The following is a 23,804-nucleotide window of genomic DNA, read 5'->3' on the forward strand; positions in this document are numbered from 1 at the left end:
AAATTTATACTTTCATATATTAATTTATGTGAGTAAATGAAGTAGTTATATAGGGAAAATAAAAGAATTTAAAACTAAATTAAAATTTACCATTAAGTTTATTATTCGACAGAATACTTCAAAAATAATTTTCAAAGTCCTTATTCCATGGAGTTTCAAAGAATGCTTTTTTCCTTGACTAAATATTAACTTTTCTGCATTTCTGCGAACGCAATACAACCTAAAAGACAAACATTTTTTATGAACGTTAACTGGATTTTTCACATTTTGAAATTTAAGCCATTGGAACTATAATTTTGGATATTTTGTTTCTTATAAGGAGTTCTCTTTCTTTGAGGGAGTCATTACTCATGCTAAAATGTTATTCCCGGTTTGTTTGTGTTTTATCCCAATTGTTTCATCTATATATATATATATATATACACATATATATATATATATATATATATATATATATATATATATATATATATATATATATATATAGATATATATTGTTTTCTTAACTGTTTTTCTTACAATTTTCTGACCAAACATCATGAATTGTTGTTTCATCGAATGCATCAACCAGCAAGTTCTAGCTTTGCTACAATTATAATTTGCTAATTTCTTTCTGTCCTCTGATGAGAAGAATAACAAAAGTTGCATTCTTTGAAACTCCGCGGAATAAGGACTTTGAAAATTGCTTTTGCAGTATTCTGTCAAATAGTAAATGATGAGAAGAATAGCAAGACTGGCAGGTAAAAAGAAAAAGTCTTCATGATTTGAAACGATTTTAATCGACTTTTTTTAATAAATTCATCAAACATCTTTAATTCATTGCTCGCCTGAAGAAAACTCATGGAAGTCAAAAACATTTGCGACTATGGCAAATTTCTTTTTACATCCGAACAGAACGTTTGAACATTTCCCACCAAATGAAACATACACATATATATGTGTGTGTTTGTGTATGTGTGTATATATGTATATATATGTATACATATATGTGTATGTGTGTATTCATTTGTATATATATATGCGTGTATGTGTGTATATATATATATATATATATATTTATGTATACATATGTGTGTGTGTATGTGTGTATATGTGTATATATATATATACATATATGTGTATGTGTGTAAATATGTGTATATATATACATATATGTGTATGCGTGTATATATGTGTATATATATATATGTATCTGTATATATGTGTATATTCATTTGTATATATATGTGTGTGTGTGTGTATGTGTGTATATATGTATTTATATGTGTGTATATATATGTGTGTGTCTGTATATATATATATATATATATATATATATGTATATAACTATCTATACGTGCGTGTGTCTGTATATATATATATATATATATATATATATATATATATACATATGTATATGTGTGTGTGTGTATATATATATATGTGTGTGTGTATATGTATATGTATATATATGGCACAATCATGTTGACACACTGGTTCTCGCCAGATCATCAAAGTTAAGTAACGTTGAGCCTGGCCAGTACCAGATGGGTGACCAATTTGGGAAAGATAGGTGCTGTATATACCTTCTGGGAAGGTTGGGCATGTAGCCAGCACCCTCACACCGAAAAAATAACCCTTCGCTACAAAAGCATCTGCAAAGTTTCAGATAACCTATGCCCCTCAATGAAGCTCAAGGCTATGGATGGATGCGTGTGTGTGTGTATTCTAACTACAGATATTTATGCATATATATCATATGTGTGAAAAAGGAAAAAATGAAAAACAAATTTAATGGGAATAAATCATCGAAAATGTGTTTAATTTGTTTTTCCTTTGTTTTTTTTTCAAACACTCTGTCTTTGTGGTGTTTCATTTTATAATATATCATACATTTTATCCTCAAATGTATAATGCATTTGAACCACAGCTAAGTGCATTTTATTACTCATATATATATATATATATGTGTGTGTGTGTGTGTGTGTGTTCACTTGCTTCATTTCATGATCACGACGTCCATCTTCCCCATTTTGACATCACTTTGCACTAAGTTCCATATCAGTGGACTCACATCTGACATTTCTTGAGTGTGAACCATTGCCCCTTCTAACCTGCGGCCAAAATGATAAATGTAATCCCATGTAATTTTTGGAAGTCTCCCTCCCTCCCTCCTTCCCTTGTAAATTCTCCCTCCCCTCGTAATCCAGCCGGCTTTTTTGTTCATGCTCTCCCCTTCTCTTCTCAAGCTGAAATTTGAATCTTTCACCAAATTTTCTTCGAGTCTCCCTCTAGCGACTGCAGTCTTCTTTCTTTCTATCTAATGAGAGTACTTCAGTGAGAGTATTTTGTATTGTGTTTGGGAGTTCAGCAACGAGATGTCCGTTCACAGCACTTTAAAACTTCTGCCGGCTAGTAGAGTCAGGAAGCAGAAAACAGGAAGGGAATTCCAAAGTCTAGCAATTTGGGGGAAGAAACTATTAGAGCAGAAGCTTTCTTGTATCTAGGGGCCCCAACAATGAAGGTGTGAGATTTTGCTGCTTGTTGGGTAAGTCGAGAATATGAAGGTCGAGTTGAGTTGCAGAAGGGGGCAGAAGTGCTATGATATCATCTATATTTTACACACGTATGTTTTACTTAGTAAAAATATAAACGGTCATAGAAACACCAAAACGCACCACTATACAACACTACAACCTTTTATCCCTGTGCCTGTTTCATAAGTACTTTAATGGAATGTGCTCTTTGTTTGTACATGGCGGTCACCACTTATAAAGGCCCGGAAGCCACTCGAGGATAAGCGATATTGCGTGAAAAGTAATCAATGGTATAATATCGTAGTCATAGTTAGTAATGGAGATTTGATAATGCGTATTACTTAAGGGGGCGGTTTATCAGGAATTTGTTTATGTTGGACTTGAAGACATCCAAGTTGTAGTCAGGCTGGAAACAGGCAAACGGAAGAGAGTTCCACAGGTGTGCACTTCCAAAAAAGAAGCTTTGTTCATGGAATCTACGTTTTGGTTTAGGCATAGATAAAGAGTGGGGAAAATTATTGACAGTAGTTTCAGCTAGACGGGTGTTTTTCATGAACACCTGTCTAGCTGAAACCACTGTTAATAATTGTATGTCTGTATTGTACGTTATATAACGGTTGTTGTCCTTGTTCTAAATGTCTATTTTACGGCCCGTGATTAGTTGTGTTGATGCGTGCTTCTTGCCATGACTACATATAACATGACGTAATGACATACTTGTTTCTGTTATTGTTTCTTCTGGGAGTTTCTTCAACGTCTTGTAGAGCCCGACCTGCAATAAAAGGGAGACACTTCACAAGACAGATCAAGACGATGTGTGTTTTTATTTATTTTATTCACTCCCAGATCTTCGTCAGAGCAGAAATGGAGTGACCAACAATCTTTGGCTTGGGAGGGGGGGTAGTTCTTCTATGCCTCTATTCTGAGAACTCTTCCCCACTCATCAGAAAACTCATTTCCAGCCCATCTGTCTTTCTTGATGTTTTGAATCCGACTGCCAATGATGCTTGCACAGGCTGGAATACGTCAACTTCTGGTCACTTCTTTGGATACCTTCCGGTGCAAATTTGATCAGGTCACAGTTTGACATGTTTTGATAATCTGTTAAAACATGGCTTCACATCTCTTGCCCACACAACTCTAGCTAGATAAATAATTAGATAGATAGATGAATAGATAGATACATACATAAGTAATTAGATAAATAGATAACTTACTGCCTCCACTCGGCGACTCTATAACAGTAGTGATCAGGCAGAGGTCAGAGCTTGGCCGATAGTGCAGAATCTATAAGATTTGAGACTCCTTTTTGAACCCTGTCGTAGAGTGAGAGACTAGTAGTAGATGCACCAGACCAGATGTGGCAACAATATTCCATGCATGAGCAAACTGTGGCTTGTAAACATATAGAATACTTTTTTTCTGGTGTTAGTAATTTTACTATCACGGTAAAGGGAGCCCACCTCCTTTGAAGCAGCCTTGGCAATATCTAGCATGTATTTGTTAACACTCAATAACGTGTTAACCAACAAGCAACAGCGTGTAATTCACACCAAACGCATTAAAATTAAATTTGCTACATAATAACCAGCCGAGATTTAGTGCGTTTTTGTTTCATATTTTTATTTCGTAAAATATGTCTTCTCATGGCGATCACTATATGTTTACAGTTCTTTGCTGCCATTAACTGTCGAATTTTAGAAAAATGATATTATTGAAAAAGACATGTTAACTAAAAATTATTATAAACGTTAAAACTAGGCTGCCTAGCTAAAGAATTACATTCTAACACATTTGATATATATCATTGTTTTAAAATCTTAACAATGTCTATTAAACATCAATTAAAAATATTCCTTAAACTTTAATTTCCTTGAAGTATTATAAAAGGTTATTTCAAGGATTGAATACTGTTGCCACATCTGGGCAGGAGCTGCTAGAAAGGACTTGTCCTGCCTTGATAGAGTTCAAAATAGACTTCGTAGCCTCGTAGGAGATGTCCTTTTCTCTTCCCTGCAACCTCTATCTCACAGAAGAGATGTTACGAGTTTGTCTCTGATGTATCGTTATTTTCATGAAAAGTGTTCGACTGAGCTTCAGTCTATGGTCCTCCCTCGCCAAACTTTCACAAGAAACCCTCGTCTAGCTGAAAACACTATCAATAATTCCCCCACTCTTTATCTGTGCCTAAACCTAAACGTAGATTCCATGAACAAAGCTTCTTTCTTAGAACTGCACTCCTGTGGAATTGTCTTCCGTTTTCTTGCTTTCCGGCTGACTACAATATGGTTGTCTTCAAGTCTAACATAAACAAGTTCTTGATGATCCGTTCTATATAAGTTAACAAATTCACCGAATTGATTACTATATTGTCCAATTTCTACTGTACACTCTTTAACCCTTATCCTCGAGTGGCCTCTTGTCCTTGATAATGTGTTGATGCATGTGTAAAAAAAAAAAGTCACATAATCCGACCATTCATCTCTAAAACTTAAACCCGGCAACAATCAAAAAATTGTTTTATACTTAATTTGACGAAATTCCCACTACTTATGTTTACTATGCTATAATCACATTGGTTAATGCATACTCATTAACCCTTATCCTCTAGTGGCCTCTGGGCCTTGATAAGTGGTGACTCCTGTGTAAAAAAAAAGAAAAAAAAGAGAATGTGTGCATAAAATTTATCATTAAGCAAGATTTTGTGAATCTTAATTTCATCTTAAGACTCTTTAATCTTAAACGTTGGGCTTTAGGCATTTTCTAGAATCCAAATTATGCAATCGATTTTGATCAAAACTGGACTAATGATTCCAGATCGATTTGTACACCCAAATAAAAAACGAAGAAAAAAAATTCATAGTGGATAATAACAAATATTTATTGGAACACAATTATGTAATAATAATATGTACAAAACAAAATGTTTCATTGCTCTTGGGAGAAAAGACAAGCTGACGAATGTGACTGGTGCTAGGTCTTGATGAAGGAACTTCAGAGTTTTCTTTGTACTTTTATTCCTTGAGGCAAGTCCATTTGGATAGACTTTCTCCTAATCTTTTACTTTTCTATCTTCAATCGGTGGCCGACTACTCTCTTTCTCTCTCTAAAGAAGATTTAGTTCTTTTGTTAAAAATGTTCATTTGAGATGACCATTCTGATAATAATAAAGATTTTGAACTTAAATAGATTCTTTATTATTGTTGATATCTTTGTGTAATGTTAACACAATCTGACTAAGTCATTGGGAAAGTAAAAAAAAATATAATGCAAAATTCATATAATCTTTATTTATGAAATAGATAATGTCTTTCAAATGTTGCCCATTTTCAGCTTCGCATATTTATGCTCTTTCTAAAACATTAATCATGACAGATTGCAGAATCTCTGGATTGCGATTTAACTCCTTTATTTCGTTCTTGATTTGTGATGATATTTCGAGATCTGCCAGCTCACGGAAGATCAAGTACAGCTTCTTGGTCTTCAAATCGGTTCACAATGTTTCAAATTGTGTTGTGACTTGGACTATCTCTTACATGAAAATGCTGTCGATAAGCTCTTTGAGTCAAAACAATTGACCCCTGATTTTGGTAAAACAATTTCACAACTTGCGTACATTGTTCAATGCTATACTTATCCATAATTAATTTACAAAATATCATCTGTAAAATATCTGAAATAGAGAAACAAAAAAAATCATTAATGGTAAAATGACAACGATTTTCAACCCTTCAGTGACCTTTTTGGGACACCTCATATTAATCGAAAACCTAATTGCACTATCAATCCTACCTTTTAACTTGTAAATTGTTTAAAAAATTAGTGTTTTGATTTTAAAACATTAGTGTCTTGATAATTCAGCTTCAGCTTACACTACAGGTGTAAACTAATTTTCACCTTTGAAAAGAAGAGCTTTCTGCTTTTCGTCTGATGTATTAAAAAAAATATCAGAACTTCTTTACACTAACTCCACAATTCTTACTAACTCCTCTTAACTCAGTCAGCAGTACCAACTATCAAAGTCTCTGCCTTCTTTCAGCTGTCAAAAATCCGACAACTGTTCTCTCCATTTCAGTATTTCTATAATCTCTTTTCTCCCACATATGCAAATTAATACCACATCTATCTAGCAAATCCACAACGTCATGTTCCTCCTTTCTTTTTCTTTCCCTGACGGTCAAAACAAACGCGCCGTTGCTTGTGAGTAATTCGTTATTTTACACTAGCGGAGAAGTGGGGCGGCTTTGCCCAGGCGTAAAATACTCTTAAATATGATATTTTAATTTGTCCATATTTTGTATATATTATAAAGTCGTGATTTCAAAAGTAAAAAAAAGTATTTGGCTTCCATCAACTAAAATCGAAACCGAAACTATAGCATTCAAAACTGGTGACGTTACGGCTGTTCCAACGTGAGATCGCATATAAATCGATTAAAAATTAAAAATAATAAAATGAATGTACAAAATGTTTAACGATTTTTTTTAATTTTGACCCATTTTTGAACTTTTAAACACTATTTTAACTGGCTAAAGACCCATTAAAAAACTGGCTTAAGACCCATTAAAAAATGGCTAAAGACCCATTAAAAACTGGCTAAAGACCCATTAAAAATGGCTAAAGACCCATTAAAAAAATGGCTAAAGACCCATTAAAAAATGGCCCGTAAAACATCAAATCATTTGAGGCCACTAGCGCCGCTCTGCGACTTTTTGTTTTGGGGGCGTTAAAGTTTGAAAATATGGAGACAGACAGACCAACAGACAAACCGACATATAGCCCTTTATGTATTAGGTTTTAGACACCATCGTTGTTATAAACAAAACCGAAAATCAAGTTGTTTGTTTGGAATAATAAAACTGAAAATAATATTTGTCTTTATTTCTCAACTAAAAGTATGTTGCCAGATTATTCTAGCTATGCATTGCAGCCAGAGTTCAGAGCCATATTTGTTTGAGTCGACTCCCTATTTCTGTGGTCGGGAATCAGACTACTTCAAATATGTCGCTCTCTTCAAACACATGATCTTGCTCTATAAATTTCTCATTATTGACACATTAAACCAGAATTGGTGTACAGATTTCTTTGAATCAACTCCTCGCATTTTCACTTTGGATTTGAACATTTCTTTTTAGTTAAGTTCCATTACAAAGGTTAAGTGGCAGTTTTAGACATTTAGAACTGCTTTTGAGCTTCACTCCTCACTCATTTTTCGACCAAATTTCAAGCAATTATAACAGTTTATAGATCACTTTCTCAGCTATATTGTGAAAAAAACATTCAATTTTCGTTCAGTAAAACGAAAGTTATGATGAATAAGGAGGTAAGCGACATTTTTGGTAAGGAGGTAAGCGACATTTTTTATGACTAGTTTCCATAACAACCATGTCGCTTCAGCAACTAGAGTTGCTACTAATTCACTGCTGTCGCGAAAAGAGAAGTAACAAGTGAAACAGAAAGAATGAAAGGGAGATAATCGGGGGATTTACTGGAAGCCTAGAAAAATCATGGATTACAATAGGAAAATGCGAGCAGATTTAAAAATTCAATTTATAACATTATATAATCAATTCTTAATGCTGCAATGTTTTAAGTTATGAATATATTATATTTTTTACTGGAATATCTTGTCCTTTTCTTTTCCAATTTTAACAACTAGTCCTTTACTTTTCCATATTTAAGCTTAACCATATTACTTTTCATGCTTGATTTTTCTATTGTAATACACAAGATGAAGCTTTTACTTTAACTCATCCTTCATAATGAAAAGGAAGGGAGTCCTCCTAATATACGTCTGCTCCCTCCCACAAAAACAAAAAACAAAAAAAAAACACACACAAGAGGTTTGACTTATTAAGCACACTAATGGCAGTACTGGTTAAGCAATCTACACATGGATGAGAAAATATAGTCTCACTTTCACACGTTCGTCATATTGAATTAGAGAAGTTAAACACTGGAATCTAATGTCGCTATCGGATTGCGGTTTTCATTTTTCCAACGTATGCCACAAATTGTCGTTTTCCATGTGATTAAGAATTAGAATATATAGTTACAAAGTTTTCAGATTAAACTTCTTTCCTTTAACAATTATAAAAACCTTTTCAGCCACCGATCGTCATGGCTAATAACACCCTATAAAACTCCTCAGCTTAAGATTCATAGGCAACGTGAAGTGGGACAAATACATTGAAGACATTGCCAAGGCTGCGGCAAAGGAGGTGGGTTTTCTCTACTATGCTAAAAACTTATTCACACCTGAGAATGTCTTATGTGGCAAGTGCTCGTCTGAGCTCCAATCTATGCCCCCCACAGTCCTGACTTTCATGAAAAACACTCGTCTAGCTGAAAACACTATCAGTAATTCCCCCCCACTCTTTATGTGTCTAAAACTAAACGTAGATTACATGAACAAGGCTTCTGTACACTTGTAGAACTCTCTCTCGTTTGCCTGCTTTCCAGCTGACTACAATATGTTCGTCTTCAAGTCTAATGTAAACAAGTTCTTGATGAGCCGTCCCCCTTAAGTAATCCAATTTACTAAATTTACACTTCTAACGATTACTAAGATATTGTCCTATTGACTACTGTACACTCTTTAACCCTTATCCTTGAGTGGCCTCTGGTCCTTCATAAGTGGTGACTCCTATGTAAAAATAAGAGAGATCATTCGCTCATGCATGGAGTATTGCTGCCACATCTGGCCTGATACATCTACCACCTATCTCTCCCTCTTAGACACAGTTCAAAAAGAAGAATCTCCAAGCTAAAAGGTCTCACACTATCAACCAAGCTCCAACCCCTGTCCCATCACGACAATGTTGTTATCCTTGTGTATGTTTTACAAGTACTTTAAGGGAATGTGCTCTGACAAAGTCTTAGCTCTTATGCTCCTTCGAATTAAATACCCTTAGCTAACCTGATAACCAGGAAAATGCCAATTGTTCACCGTTGAAGTCTTAAATGCCAGAAAGCCGTCCACTCTAATAGTTTCTTCCTTCTGATTCAAAGACAAGCGTCAGAATATGTTCATCTGACACCCCATTTCTGTTGTACGGAGTCTTAGTCGAAATTATCATTCAAACACGGTATATATGCTTAAGTGGCAGTTTTAGTCATTTAGAACTGCTTCAAAGATTCACTGTTCACTCATTTTTCGCCCAAATTTCAAATAATCATTACATTTTATATATCACCTTCTGATCAATATTGTGAAAAAATTTTTTTCAATTTTCGTTCAGTAAAACAAAAGTTATGATGAATTTAGTGGTACTCGAAATCGTAAAAATATGTAAGGAGGTGAGCAACGCTTTTTATGACTGGTTTCCATAGCAACCACGTTGCTTCAGCGACTACTGTTGCTACTAATTCACTGCTGTCGCAAAAAGAGAAGTAACAAGTGAAACAGACAGAATGAAAGAATGATAATGGGGGGGGGGGTATTGAAGCAGATGAGTGCCGAACATTGTTATTACATATGTGTATGTTACGTTTATGGGGGCAAAAACATAAGACTGAAATTAAACAATGAACAAGTGAATTTACTGGAAGCCTGGAAAAATCATGGATTACAATAGAAAAATGCGAGCATGAAAAGTAATATGGTTAAGCTTAAACATGGAAAAGTAAAGGACTAGTTGTAAAAACTGGAAAAGAAACGGACAAGATATTCTAGTAAAATTATAATAAATTTATAACTTAAAATATTGCAGCATTAAATTTTTAAAAAATTCAATTTAACATTATATAATCAATTTTTAATGCTGCAATATTTTAAGATACAAATTTATTATATTTTTTACTAGAATATCTAGTCCTTCCCTTTAACAGTTTTAACTAGTCCTGTACTTTTCCATGTTTAAGTTTAACCATATTACTTTTCATGCTCGCATTTTTCTATTATAATCCATGATTTTGCTTAAGGAGTTAGGATTCATATTCTTTTTTGGTTAAGTCTTCTTCGTTGATTATAACTTTTGTGTTTTCCCTGAAAACGCCGTATATTTATCCTTTTCTTAATCTTTGATCTTTTCTTGTTGATTAGAGCAAAGAACATGACACAGATCTGCTGCGAGCAACAATTATCTTAATATGGTTTGGAAATATTATCACCTTTCGTTCTTGCGAATTGAAAATGTGTATGCTGCTTCCAATCACTCAATAATCGAGGTGTTGACGAGCCGGGTTTTTTTCCCATGCACCAGGTTTGCCACCACAAACTGATGCCAGGAAAGAAAGCGATTTCTGTGTGTGAAGTTTACTTCAGGTGTTAATAAATGACGTAAACGCTCGTTTCACCATTTCGTTATCAATCGATCGATCAGTCAATCAATTGATCAGTTCAAATCTATCCAATCAAATTATTTGAATTTGAGTCAATAAAGCGGGATCATTTTTTTTTTATCACCGTGTAACATCAGAGGCTGACTCTGTTGTGAAATAAATGTTTCAATTTGCTGTTTGGTCAGTTTCGTTCAGAAGTCAATAAATATGCTCCACGTGTTTGTAATATTCATAAATACTAGCAGGTGCTCTGTGAAATTTCCGCAGGAGACTCATTCATATGTAATATACTGATGTTGGCATTCTGTAGATATTCAGCAGTAATGGAGACGCTCTGATATTATTGTGGCTATTTTGTTAAAACTGCAAAAGTATTTATCTAAGCTAGCACGAACGCCTGGCAAAGCCCGGCCGTAAAGTACGCTTAAATATGATATTTTAAGTCTTACAGATTTTGTATATATTATTATGCATTATATATATTTATAGTATACGGCACAATCATTGTCACACTGGTTCTCGCCAGACGGTCAACGAAATCAAAGATTGACTGTTTTCATATCTTTACTTTCACCGAAGTTAAGCAACGCTGCCTGGCCAGTACCAGATGGGTGACTATTTGGGAAGGCGAGTCTCTGAATGTACCGCGAGGTAAGATACCAGGTTGAGAAACTGGCACAGTTTATAATCTCAGCTACGGCCATGCTGGATGAATGGATTATAGAGTTAATTTTTATATGTGATAAAGTTGCGATTTCAAAAATAAATAAAATATATCCATCTGACTTGGGTGCATTAGCTTGAATCGAAAACAAAATAAAAACTTATGAAATATATATATATATATATATATATATATATATATATATATATATATATATATATATATATATATATATATATATACTAGTTGTACCCTGCCACGCGTTGCAGTGGCTCAATTTGGTGTAATGTAAAAATTTAATAAAAAGAGAAAAATGCATGTTTCTTATTTTTTTAGTACAGCAATCTACTCCAAAAAGTGAAAAAGCAGGCGAAAATAAAAAAAAAATGGTACTCTCGCAAAATTTGATCTGGATCCTCGGGAGTTTCTGTCAATCATTCATGGTTTGGACTTGACCAACAATCAGTGGATGAAGCCGAACGTAGCAAAAATGTTGAAACGCTAAATGTTTTTTTTTTCTTTTTTTGGTTTTCTGTATACAAAAATGTGAGTTAGTAATTAATATTTGGTTGATGGGGGGGGGGGGGTTACTATACACAGATTGGAAAAAGTTGTCCAAAAACAAATAAATGAAAGCAAAGGTAAGGTAAGTTACGTTTCTACCTAACTGGATAATTGTTTAGTATTTTTATGTAATGTAAAATGTTTAATCGGCTCGAAAAACAGAAATGGTCGCAGACTCTGTTGAATACGTTAAGTTTGGGAAAGTAAGTTGAAAACTAAAAACTATACAAAACAGTGTCTGAAACTCACCGAATATATGTTACCATGACATAGGCTGGCATAATCGGTAGGTTTCTGACAGTATTTTGTCTAGTTTTTTTTAGTTTTAACTCACTTTCTCTAACTTAAAGTAATCAACAGTGTCTGCCACCATTTGTAGCTTTCAAATACACCGATAAACACTGTTTTTCAAGCCGACTAAACGTTACATTAAATGAAAAGGGTTCACATTACTAAACACAGATACAAAGAAGTTGTCAAAAAATAAATATATAACAAATAAATGTTATCAAAGGCAAGAAAAGTAAATGTTCTACCTAACTGGATGAGATTTTAGTGTTTTTATGTAATGTATAATCGGTTCAAAAACATTCAATGTTTATCGGTATATCTGAAAAATACAAATGGCGGCAGACTTTATCGAACACGTTAAGTTTGGGGAAATTTTGGGAAAATGAGTTTAAACTAAAAACTATACAAAATACTGTTAGGAACTCACTCAATATATGTTATCATGACGTAGGCTGGCATATAATCGGTGGTTTTAAACTTTTGCTCGATACAGGTGACGACTTTTAAAAGTCCCTTTTAGTGATTACCTGGGTTGAGGAGATTTGTACAACTAAACGGCAAATCTGCTCCAAAAAATCCGGTATTATTTTACTTTAAAGCCCGTTTCACGTTCGTATATGACGAAATATTTTATTGTAGATTTCGGTGTGCTAAAAACGAATCTGCAAACCGTTTCCGTAGCAAAAAGAAAGTTTTCATGATATTCATGAAATTACTTTTTCGAAAAGTGGATGATCACTTTTCAATGTAAATTTAACTTAGAATGAGCACCCACTTTCTGGCCACCTGAGAGAGGGGCATTTTTCTGTGTGTTTCTTGGCTAAAAAGTTTTTTGTTTGATTTCTTTTGTTTGGTAATAACCCCTGAACTCTGACACAGAAAATAACACACACGCTATCGTATTAATATATAGATGACTAGCCGGTGCCCTGTGGAAATTACATGTTGTCTTCTACATCATGTTCTTTCTTGTCTTAAAAACTATGGATACCTTCTGCGCACGAAATCATGAAGGATGGGTTGCACAATCCCCAACTACACCTCTTCGACACTGCTTTATTCCAGTGGTAAAGAAAAATCCAGGAAGACTGGAAACAATGCCAAGATATGTGGAAACATTTTCATACCAACCCTGCTCCACGTCGGTAACTTCGATGACACAATGAAATGCCAACGTAATTTAATCGCATTGGAAAGAAAGTAATTTCGTTTTTGTTCAACACATTTATTTCATCCGAAACATTCAGATTAAGGCATTTTTAATCTTTACACTAATTTCCCTCTCTTTTTTTTTTTTTTTTTTTTTACACAGTGATCACCACTTATGAAGGCCCGGAAGCCACTCAGGGATAAGGGTTATTGCAAGTACATTACGTTAGTGTTGAGATTTGATGAAGTGTTTACTTAAGGGGGCGGTTCATTAGGAATTTGTTAACATTGGACTTGAAGACATTCAAGTTGTAGTCCGGTGGGAAGCAGGCAGACGGAAAAGAGTTCCACAGGCGTGCAGTTCTAAGAAAGAAGCTTTGTTCATGGAATCCGCGTTTTGATTTAGGCACGGATATAGAGTGGGGGAAATTTTTCACAGTGGATTCAGCTAGACGGGTGTTGTTCGTGAATGACTTTTATTCAACGAACAACCAGCTTCTTGATGCATTCTCCAAATTTTTTTTTTTTTGAGTTTTGAGAGAAAAACAAATTCAGGATATTTTTTAGTTCGTCGTCATTTTCAGAAATAGGACTAGAAAATATGGTAGTCGGATGGAGCAATATCAGGTGTACAAGGCGGATGAGACAAAACTACCCAATTGAAACTTATGATGTTTTCCTGAGTGACTCTTGCTGTATTATGTTGAAGCAGTATACCCTTCCTATTTTTTTTTTTTTTTTACAAGGTGGTCACCACTTATCAAGGCTCGAAAGCCACTCAGGGATAAGGGTTATTGCAAATACAGTACGTTAGTGTGGCGATGTATTGAAGTGTTTACTTAAGGGCCGGTTCATTAGGAATTTGTTTACGTTGGACTTGAAGACATCCAGGTTGTAGTCAGGTGGGACGCAGGCAGACGGAACAGAGTTCCACAGGCGTGCAGTTCTAAGAAAGAAGCTTTGTTTATGGAATCTACGTTTTGATTTAGGCACAGATAAAGAGTGGGGAAAATTTTTGACAGTGGATTCAGCTAGACAGGTGTTTTTCGTGAAAGATTGGCGAGGGGGGACCAGATATTGGAGTTCAGACGAGCACCTGCCATAGAAATAACGATAAAACAAGGATAGGCTCGCAACGTCTCTTCTGTGGGAGAGAGGGTGCAGGGAAGAGAAAAGGGCATCCCCCACTAAGCCACGAAGTCTATTTTGTACTCTGTCAAGGCAGGATAGGCTGTTAAGAAACAACATACTTACGTGTTATGTCGAATCTAAAAATTACAAAAAAAAAACAAAACAAAAAAAACTGATCCAGTAGAAAAAAGATTATAAGCAAAAACAGACTTTATCGAATTATCAAGTTCGATCATATGTTTTAATGTGAAAATGTACCTTGCGACGAATTCTGTATGACAACATGTGTTGTCTCCCCTTACTTTATATGACTTAAATTAAGAGTCCGCCGTTTTAAAACAATGTGTTTATGACTGTAATTGTGGATGCTTTTTGTTAGCACATCCTGTACGGGATTACTTTTTTTTGTAATTTTTGTAACTTATACTAGAGTCACTCCTTATGTGTCGTCAGCTTTGATAGTTGGGCTACATCATCAGATTGGGCTCAAATAGACTACCTCGAAGAGTTCTCTTCGGTCAGCTCACTCACAGCTGATGAAAAATTGGCTGCCCAAAGAAATGCTACATAGACTGCATCAAGCTCACTCTCAAGCGCTGCAATTTCACTTTAATCTTTTGGAGACTTTGGCAGTGGACGGAGGCACTTGGCGCTTCGCATAGCCTTTTTTATTTTTTTAAATTTTTTTTTACAATTTCACCCCAAACAAGGAACATTGCCACTTTGGTGTAGGGGGCTACTGGCTACTATCAAGGGAAACATCTACTGGGGAACTATGTAGGGATTAGGGCAGCGAGATGTTGGTTCACGTTGCACTTGAACTTCTGCATGTCAGTACAGTTGAGGAAGCAGTGACCTGGAATGGAATTCGAAAGTCTAGCAGTTCTGGGGAAGAAACTACTGGAGTAGAAAGATCTTTTACATCTAGGGATCTTTACAGTGTGGGGGTGGGATTTTTCAGCTTGTCAGGTCTGTCGAGGGTGTTCACGTCGTGGGGGCACAAGTGCTTGCAGTTCATCAGAGCATTCACAATTATAATACTTGTAGAACAGGTAGAGGGATGCAACGTTTCGACGATGGGACAGAGGCTGAAGCTTAGATGCCAGTTTAGGGCCTATCAGATTTGCGACTCTCTTTTGAACCCTGTAAAGGAGCGAGAGATTAGTAGCTGATGCACCAGCCCAAATATGACAGCAATACCCCATACATGGGCGAATAGTGGCCTTATAGAGGTACAGGATACTTTCGGGTGTTAGAAGTTTTCTAGCACGGTAGAGAGAGCCCACCTTCCTCGCAGTGGCCCTGGCAATGCTCTCGATGTAATTGTTCCAACTCATGTTTCCTGTGAACGTTAGGCCAAGGAGCTTGAGAGATGTACTCTCAGATAAAGAGTCGTTGGCCATTGCTATAGGTGGTAGAGAAGGTTTCTTGTAATTATTGAATGAAACCAGTTTTGTCTTGGCGGCATTGAACGTGACCATCCATTTTTGTCCCCATTCCACTACTGATTGGAGGTCATCCTCTAGTGTTTCTGCCATTACTTTAGATATATGTTCATTTGTTTTCCTGTCGTGCCTGCTATAGAGTGTGGTGTCATCAGCATATATACCCATCTCAGAGGCAATTTTGTCGGGGAGGTCATTTATGAATATCAGGAACAGCAGAAGTCCAAGGATAGATCCCTGGGGCACTCCCGCATTTATATCATATTGTTTAGATGTACGACCGTCGAGGACAACCTGGATTTTTCTCTTATCTAAGAAGGATTTAATTATGTTAAGTATTCTACCAGTGATACCGTATGATCTAATCTTCCTGAGGAGACCCTCATGCCATACCCTGTCAAAAGCCTTAGATATATCTAGAGCTACCGCTCTGCCCTCTCCCGCTTTGTCCAGTAAATGATATATGTGTTCAGAGATTACAGTGAGGATGTCTGCCGTGGAACGGGCTTGTCTAAATTCATATTGCTGGTTGGTCAGAAGTTTAGCATCTGTAAGGTGCTGGACTAGAGCATGGTTAATTAAGGTCTCAAATATTTTGGCAAAAAGTGGGAGGAGGCTAATAGGGCGATAATTTAATGGGTCAGTTCTTTCGCCAGAATTCTTGAATACTGGTACCACAGAAGCAGTTTTCCAACAGCCCGGAAAGCAAGATTCATTAAGGCATTTGTTGTAGAGTTTGGAGAGAACTGGAGCTACTTCGGCTGACCACTTTTTTAATAGCACAGCTGGAATGAGGTCGGGTCCACATGCTTTTGAAGTGTCAAGGTTTTTTATGATAGCATGCACCTGAGCAGGGGTGATTTTCAGATCGTCTAGCGTGGCGTCTGTCCGCATAGGAAATTGCGTTTAGAGGGTCCAGTGTGGAGTTTGAGGCAAACAGACTGGCAAGCATGTTAGCCTTCTCGGTTGCTGAGCAAAGAACCTCGTGATTGTTGGTTAGTGGGGGAATTGTTGATTGCCCATTATTTACTACACTGTTGTAGATTTTCCAGAAGTCACGAGTTCCTAGTTTTTGTGCTTCGATGCGTTTTTTAGTGGTTTCCGTAAATTCCCTCTTAGCTGTCGCTATTTCTTTCTTAACGTTACTTCTAGCTTTTATGTACTTCTGTCTGTTTGAACTGGACTTATGTCGGTTAAACCTGTGGAATGCATGCTGCCTTTGGGCAATGGCAGTTGCGCAAGTCGAAGTAAACCATTGGGGAGAGTGGGGCTTGCTATAGAATTTCCGCATGGGAACATGCGCTTCGATTGCAGTTTTGAACCATTCAGTGGTCTCAGTTGCACACTGTTCAGTGGGAAGAGAAAAAATATTTCCACATGGGGCGTCTCTGATAAGATCTCTGATGGCTTCCCAGTCAGCCTTTTTATAATATCTCGTTGTTTTGAGCACTGGCTCTTCAGTTTTGGGTCTAGAGTTTAGGGCGATTTCAACCATTATCACTGCATGATCAGCGTTCCCAAGTGGGCTGTCGGCTTTCGTTACACAATCCTCAGGAACTGTGGTCAAAAAAAGGTCTAATAGTGATGCATGTTGTTCTTCCTGATCAGGGAAACGGGTTGGAAAAGTAACAATTTGTGATAGGGAGTGAGATACAGAGAAGCTATGAGTTGCACTGCCTGCTACATCTGTGTAAGTAGAGAATTCAAGCCAGTTTTTGTGATGGACATTAAAGTCACCAAATACATGTACTTGGGCGCTAGTGTCGAAGGAGAGTGCTGTGTCTATGCTGTCAGATACTTTGTTTATTATGGTGCAGTCTTGGGTCGAGGGAGAGCGGTAGAGAAAGTAAAAATAGCTAATGTTGTGTTGTATGATTAGTCTAAAGCACATAAAGGCTTGATCATCCGTTTCTAGGTTTGTTTCTCTAGTCAAGGGAAGGGTATTACGACTGTAAACTCCAAGTCCGTGCATATGTCTGTCAGAGTCCTTACGGCAGTGGGAGATATCCAGGCTTTTTAAAGTAGTTAGAGGGGATGGAGGAGTGTAGGTTAGTCTCACTTAGTGCTAAGATATCCGGGGTATTTGTTAGGAGAAATGCTTCAACATCAGCTAAATTAGTTCTAAGCCCACGGATATTTGTGAATGCAAGCCTCAAGGGAGGAGGCAAGTTGGATTTGTTTGACCCTAAGCCTGGTTTAAGCTTATTTTTAGATTGTACTGTCATCATATTTTTTAACGAGTTTCAGTTAGGTTAGGGGAAGCCGAACAGGAGGTTATGCAGAATATCACGCATGCATCACAAGTAGACCATCGGCTGACCCTCCATCAACTAGGACTGTGGCCTCAGGAAAGCCCACCGGGGATGAGTGCAGGGTCACTTTCCATGCGCGCCATGGCACTGCAAACATCCCGATATTATACAACTGTTGATGGAGCAGCCACTCTAAGCGCTCCCAAAGAGTTAGGGCTCCTGTACTACCAGTCGGAAACAGCAGCCAGTAACTGTCAATCCGGTACCCTCAACCCATCAGAGGAAGGTCAACCCAATCTAATTGCTCAGGCATATATGGTACTCAAGCATTCTCAAGTGCCCAGCTTTAGGGGTGGGGTGTGTCGGGAGTGGGGAAACGGCGTTCGTTGCCCTAAACAAGAAACGAGATCTACCAATGGGTGTTTCTGTCGAATCACTGTGATAGTATCTCTGCGCCTGACTAATAGGCAAAGAAGGAGTATGGAAGCTGGGCGATAGGCAGGACCTATCTACTCCTTAAGCAATTTAGGTTTGCAAACCGGTAATTTGTTTGAGTCACCAGCTCTAGGAAGGTTGTCATCCAAGACTGAAGAGGCCTCCCTCCTCTTTGGTTTAAGATCTCTTCTTCTTCAACAATTGGCTGCCCAAAGAAACGCTACATAGACTGCATCAAGCTCACTCTCAAGCGCTGCAATTTTCACTTTAATCTTTTGGAGACTTTGGCATAGCCTTCTTCAACAATGAGCCTGAGCGAGCAGCTATGGAGCGTCACACACTAAGACATCGACGAGCGGTGGCCATTCACCATCAAAACCCAAATCCTGTCTTCTGTGCTTTATCTAGGACAAGCAGTGTAGATCACATATCGAGCTTTACAATCATCAACAGAGTCATAGAGTCAATTTAAAATAAAAATAAAAAAGATGAAGATGACGTCGTCATCCACATGGATCCGTAACTAACTTATTTCGAAATGACACATAAATACGTAATAATGTTTTCACTTGAAATGCGTTGATTTAAAAGAACAGCAATCTACACAAGCACCCAAATATGTCATGCAAGAAGGGACACGCTATACATGGCTGAACTACGTGACATGCAGAGTGCACATTTTATTGTATAGACAGCAAAAAACAAAGTGGAAGAGCAACTGGCTGATTTGAATATCGATTAAAACACAAGAAATGCAAGCATACATGTAATTCTTTAAACTGCAACTAGTAGAACATTTAATTTTTAAAGAGGGTATCTGTAAGATGGTGTCCATTTCTCTATATACTGACTTAATCGAACTCTGAAGCTTCGGTCAACTCTTTCCAGCATATCGATAGGTATGTATGTTGGCGACAGCTCGGCGAATGTTGTTTTTCGGGTGAGTCAAGATGCTAGGCCGATCGTTGTCTACCCATGAAATAATCGACTACCGGCCAAGAACACGACCACGACGGCGGGGGGGGGAGGGAGGCAATATTGAAATGTCTATGGAATGCACGTTGTGTTACGACGATTGAGCAACCGCTTGAAAAAAAATGCCTCAACAACGAAAGCGCGTTCCAACTTTATTCAGTGACGCTCACTGGGGTTCCTAAAAAATACAAAAAAAAATAAATAACACACTTAAGTACTAAACTGTAAGCCCCACCCTCTCAAATAAGTCCATTCGTTTTATCCTTGGAGTAACCATCGCTTTAGGGCACAAAATTTAAATGAGCAAGTTGCTCTGCCCCACCCTGTATAACAAATAAATATTATCAAAGGCAAGATAAGTTAGTCCTGCCTGAATAAGTTTTTTGTGTTTTAACTTATTTTAAAACGTTTATTTATTTTGAAACAAGTAATCTCGAGTCTTAAGTTCCTATTTACAATGCCTCCCCACGGGACAGAGTTAGACACCAGGGTCGTTTTTTAATGTGGAGAAAAGGAACAAAAATAAAAATTGTCTCAGTGGTAAAAGATTTCTCCTCCACTGACAGAGAACAAGAAATTGAAGTGCAGCATCTGAAGAACAGATACTACACTTTGAGGTATTTATTTGGTCCCCCCACTGAGCAAATTAGGCACAAGGCCGATTTTTAAAGTGAGAGTGAAGGGGAAATGGGGACCAACTCCCCGGGGAAGTAGGGGAGCTGGATAGTGACAATTGGCATGAAGGGTTGCCCCTTCATTGACCAAGGTCTTATATGTGGGGTCGACCCCACATATGGTCTTTGCTGCAGTATCTGCTGGAACAGATGGTATTTATTTGCTCCCCCACCGAGCAAATTAGGCACAAGGCCAATTTTTAATGTGAGGAGTGAAGGGAGGGGGAAGGGAAAAAGGGGACCAGCTCCTGAGAGGTGGGAAATGGGAGCTGGTTAAAGGTCAGGTATGTGGGGTTGCCCCCACATATGGTCTTTGCTTGTAGTATCTGCCGGAACAGATGGTATTTATTTGCTCCCCCACCGAGCAAATTAGGCACAAGGCCGATTTTTAATGTGAGGAGTGAAGGGAGGGGGAAGGGAAAAAGGGGACCAGCTCCCGAGAGGTGGGAAATGGGAGCTGGTTAAAGGTCAGGCATGTGGGGTTGCCCCCACATCTGGTCTTTGCTAGTCATAGCTAGTCATAGCTTGCAGTATCTGCCGGAACAGATACTACACATTGATCTTGTCCCAAAGGCCAAGTCTTAAGTTAGAACAAGAAAAAGATGGCCGATTTGCATCAGTAGAAAATATTTCTTATCAAATTTCACACCATAGATGTGATAGCCGAAAAATAGCTGATACACAAGCACACTCACTAAAATACTCAGACAGACAGAGACTGGTAAACATATAGGTTGTCTGTAAATTGACGTTTTAATTAATTAGACGCGAAGACACAACTAAAGTTGAAGGAGCAGACATGATCACAATCAATATGATATTGCAATATAATACAGCGTAATTGAATTGCAATTATACAAGGCAAAGCAGAAGTAAAAATCAATCAACATAAAAGATAAGCAAGTGTATTATGACAGCAGCAGCATTAACCCTAGGTGGGTTGAACCAGCTTCTTCCAAAGGACGGCCCTGTCGGTGGGGCATTAGAATACGCCGACTGCCCCCCTGAAGAGGGTAAAAGTCCCTCAATGGGGGTCCTGGATATGACCTTAAACTATATCCAGTGGTGAGGCCCCAGCTTGTGGGCTTTAGGGAGTGTGGAGCCACTCTTTAATTACCATTGGTCTCAGGTCCACTCTGACGTGGAGTGGTAGTACCTGTTAGGGTCCCAACTGTGGGTTAAATAGAAACCGACGTAAAAACAACAAATATATTCTATTAAAAAAATTTTTTCTTCAAGACCTTTGGATTCGGCATTAAATAACCCGAAAACGGTTGATATGCCGTAAAACAAAAAGAACCAACCAACCAAATCTTCCAAAGGAGGAAGTTTCTCGGTAATATCAAATTTACAAGCAGTCGACATTAGGTTTTTGTAGTTCTACGGGGAGGTGTCAACATCCTTGTAGACGTTGGAAAAGGGTAATTGCTTCAGGTGAATCATATTTTGATTAAAAGATTACTGTTTTTTTTTTATTCTTCTTATTGCTACACCATTTTATTTTGATTACAATAAGCAAGATTTGTTATACAACAACACAATAATACTTATATAATAATCCTAACTGAGCGTTTATCGTTAACCGTTCTTTATTTGATCTTTTCCATTTATTTGGATCACCTGATGTGATTAAATCAAGTTCTTCCCTTCACGAGCCTCGGATAGCACACATGAACGGGCATAGCCATTAAGCCATGCAAAAACTGCATCAGCAAATGGTAATACGGGATATGAAAAAGAAAATTAGATTCCTAAATATAAGTAAAAGTCTGTTCTTTTTTTTTTTTACCCTAAAAAAGCCATATTGCAACTTGGAATGTAATGAGAATTTCAAAGTCCAGCAGTTTGAAGGAAGAAACTATTATAGCAGAAGGTTTTCTGGCATTTATGTATCTCACCAATGAAGGAGTAAGATTTTGCTGCTGGTTAGATTAATCGGGAGTATGTCCGTTGAGGGGGGCACTAATGCTATGACTATCGGATCACGTTCAATTAAAATACTCGTAAAACAGGCATAGGAATGCAACATTGTGGCGATGGGACAGAGGCTGGAGTTTGGCTAATAGTTTGAGACTTATTAGATTTTGGCTCTTTTTTGGAGCCTGTCTAAGTGTAAGAGACTAGTGACAGATGCACTAACCCAGACGTGGTAACAATACCCCATGCATGGCTGAATTGTGGCTTTGTAGAGATACAGGATGGTGAGAGTAAATTTCTATTCAGAAAAACAATTCAACCACAGGCATAGATTCACATCGAGGTTGGATTCCAACATTTCATTGCCAACTCAATCTCTGCATAACTGACTAATCCTGGATCGTCACAAGCAGATGAAAACAATTATATCATAAAAAAGTTACAAGATAAAACAGCAGATGCCAATATAGCATCCTCATCGTATTGTACCAAACCAACAAAGTCTGATGATATCGTGATGTATTCCAGTCAAAGCAAATACTGTTTGAAACTTAAGCATGAGAATTCAATCAAAATAATATTTCAAACTTAAGCCTGATATTTCATCTTCTATCCCTTCAGGGGTCAGGCGTTTCTATTTTTAAATTTTGCGATTACATCCAGCAGTCCTCATAGTTCAGCAAGTCCGTTGTTTCCAAATGCTAGTCTGCATGGTGTCGTTTAATCACTTGTTTCCAAGTTTTCCTTGGTCGGTCAATTTGTCTTCGATTCAAGGCATCCATGCTCTGGCAATGATTTTCCTGTGAGAATGAACGTTCTTCTCCATTAGAATAATCAAACTTAAGCATGAGGCACAAACGAAAATAATATTTCAAACTTTATTATTACTAGCCTGGGTGCTTGGCGTTGCCCGGGTGTTTGGAGGCGTTAAAAAAAAAAGTGGTAGTAGCCAAGCAGGCTCGAACCCGTAATGCGAAGGCGGAAAAGAAAGTGAAAAAAATCTGACGTCTTACCGCTACTCCATGATGCAACCGGAAGTGTAAAGTGTTCAAATTTAACGTAGTCAAACAAAAAGATAACTTGCAGAAATGGCGTTGCTTTTAAACCTCCCACGAAGGTCGTTTTTAATGTGGGAGAAAAGCAGCTCCCTCAAAAAAGGGGACACTCTGGCAGTAACCAATCTCAGTATGAAAGGTTTCCCCTACATTGACCAAGGACCAATTACAGAGCAGATACTACTTGGCTAGAAGGTTAGGCGTCAGGTGTTTTCATTCGATTAGTTTCACTTTATTTATACAAAAAACGGCAAACAAACACTCGAAACAATGGCATGGAGGGAATTTTTTACACTTGCTCAAAAAAAGATAGAGATGATGTCCATTTGCGCATCTGAGGTATTACGATCTGGGAAGTATGTAAACCGACGTGGGAACCGAAAAAGCCTTTTGTAGCATACACAAACGTTCACACCCATTTTGCCTTCGCTGAGTGCCCAGCATTACCCGAGT

General features: G+C 37.4%; 1 protein-coding gene across 1 annotated transcript in view; it reads left to right on the forward strand.

Moving 5' to 3' along the window:
* Positions 1-13,333: 13,333 nt before the first annotated feature.
* LOC145269055 (uncharacterized) overlaps positions 13,334-23,804 on the forward strand; it is a 688,318-nt gene continuing 677,847 nt past the window's right edge. Inside the window, exon 1 of the mRNA XM_080124656.1 lies at positions 13,334-13,518. Coding sequence (XP_079980782.1) covers positions 13,334-13,518 — 185 coding nt within the window. The remainder of the gene's footprint in view (positions 13,519-23,804) is intronic.

This window comes from Euprymna scolopes, chromosome 45 (assembly GCF_053919585.1).
Source record: "Euprymna scolopes isolate OS-2025 chromosome 45, ASM5391958v1, whole genome shotgun sequence".
NCBI classification, from domain to species: domain Eukaryota; kingdom Metazoa; phylum Mollusca; class Cephalopoda; order Sepiida; family Sepiolidae; genus Euprymna; species Euprymna scolopes.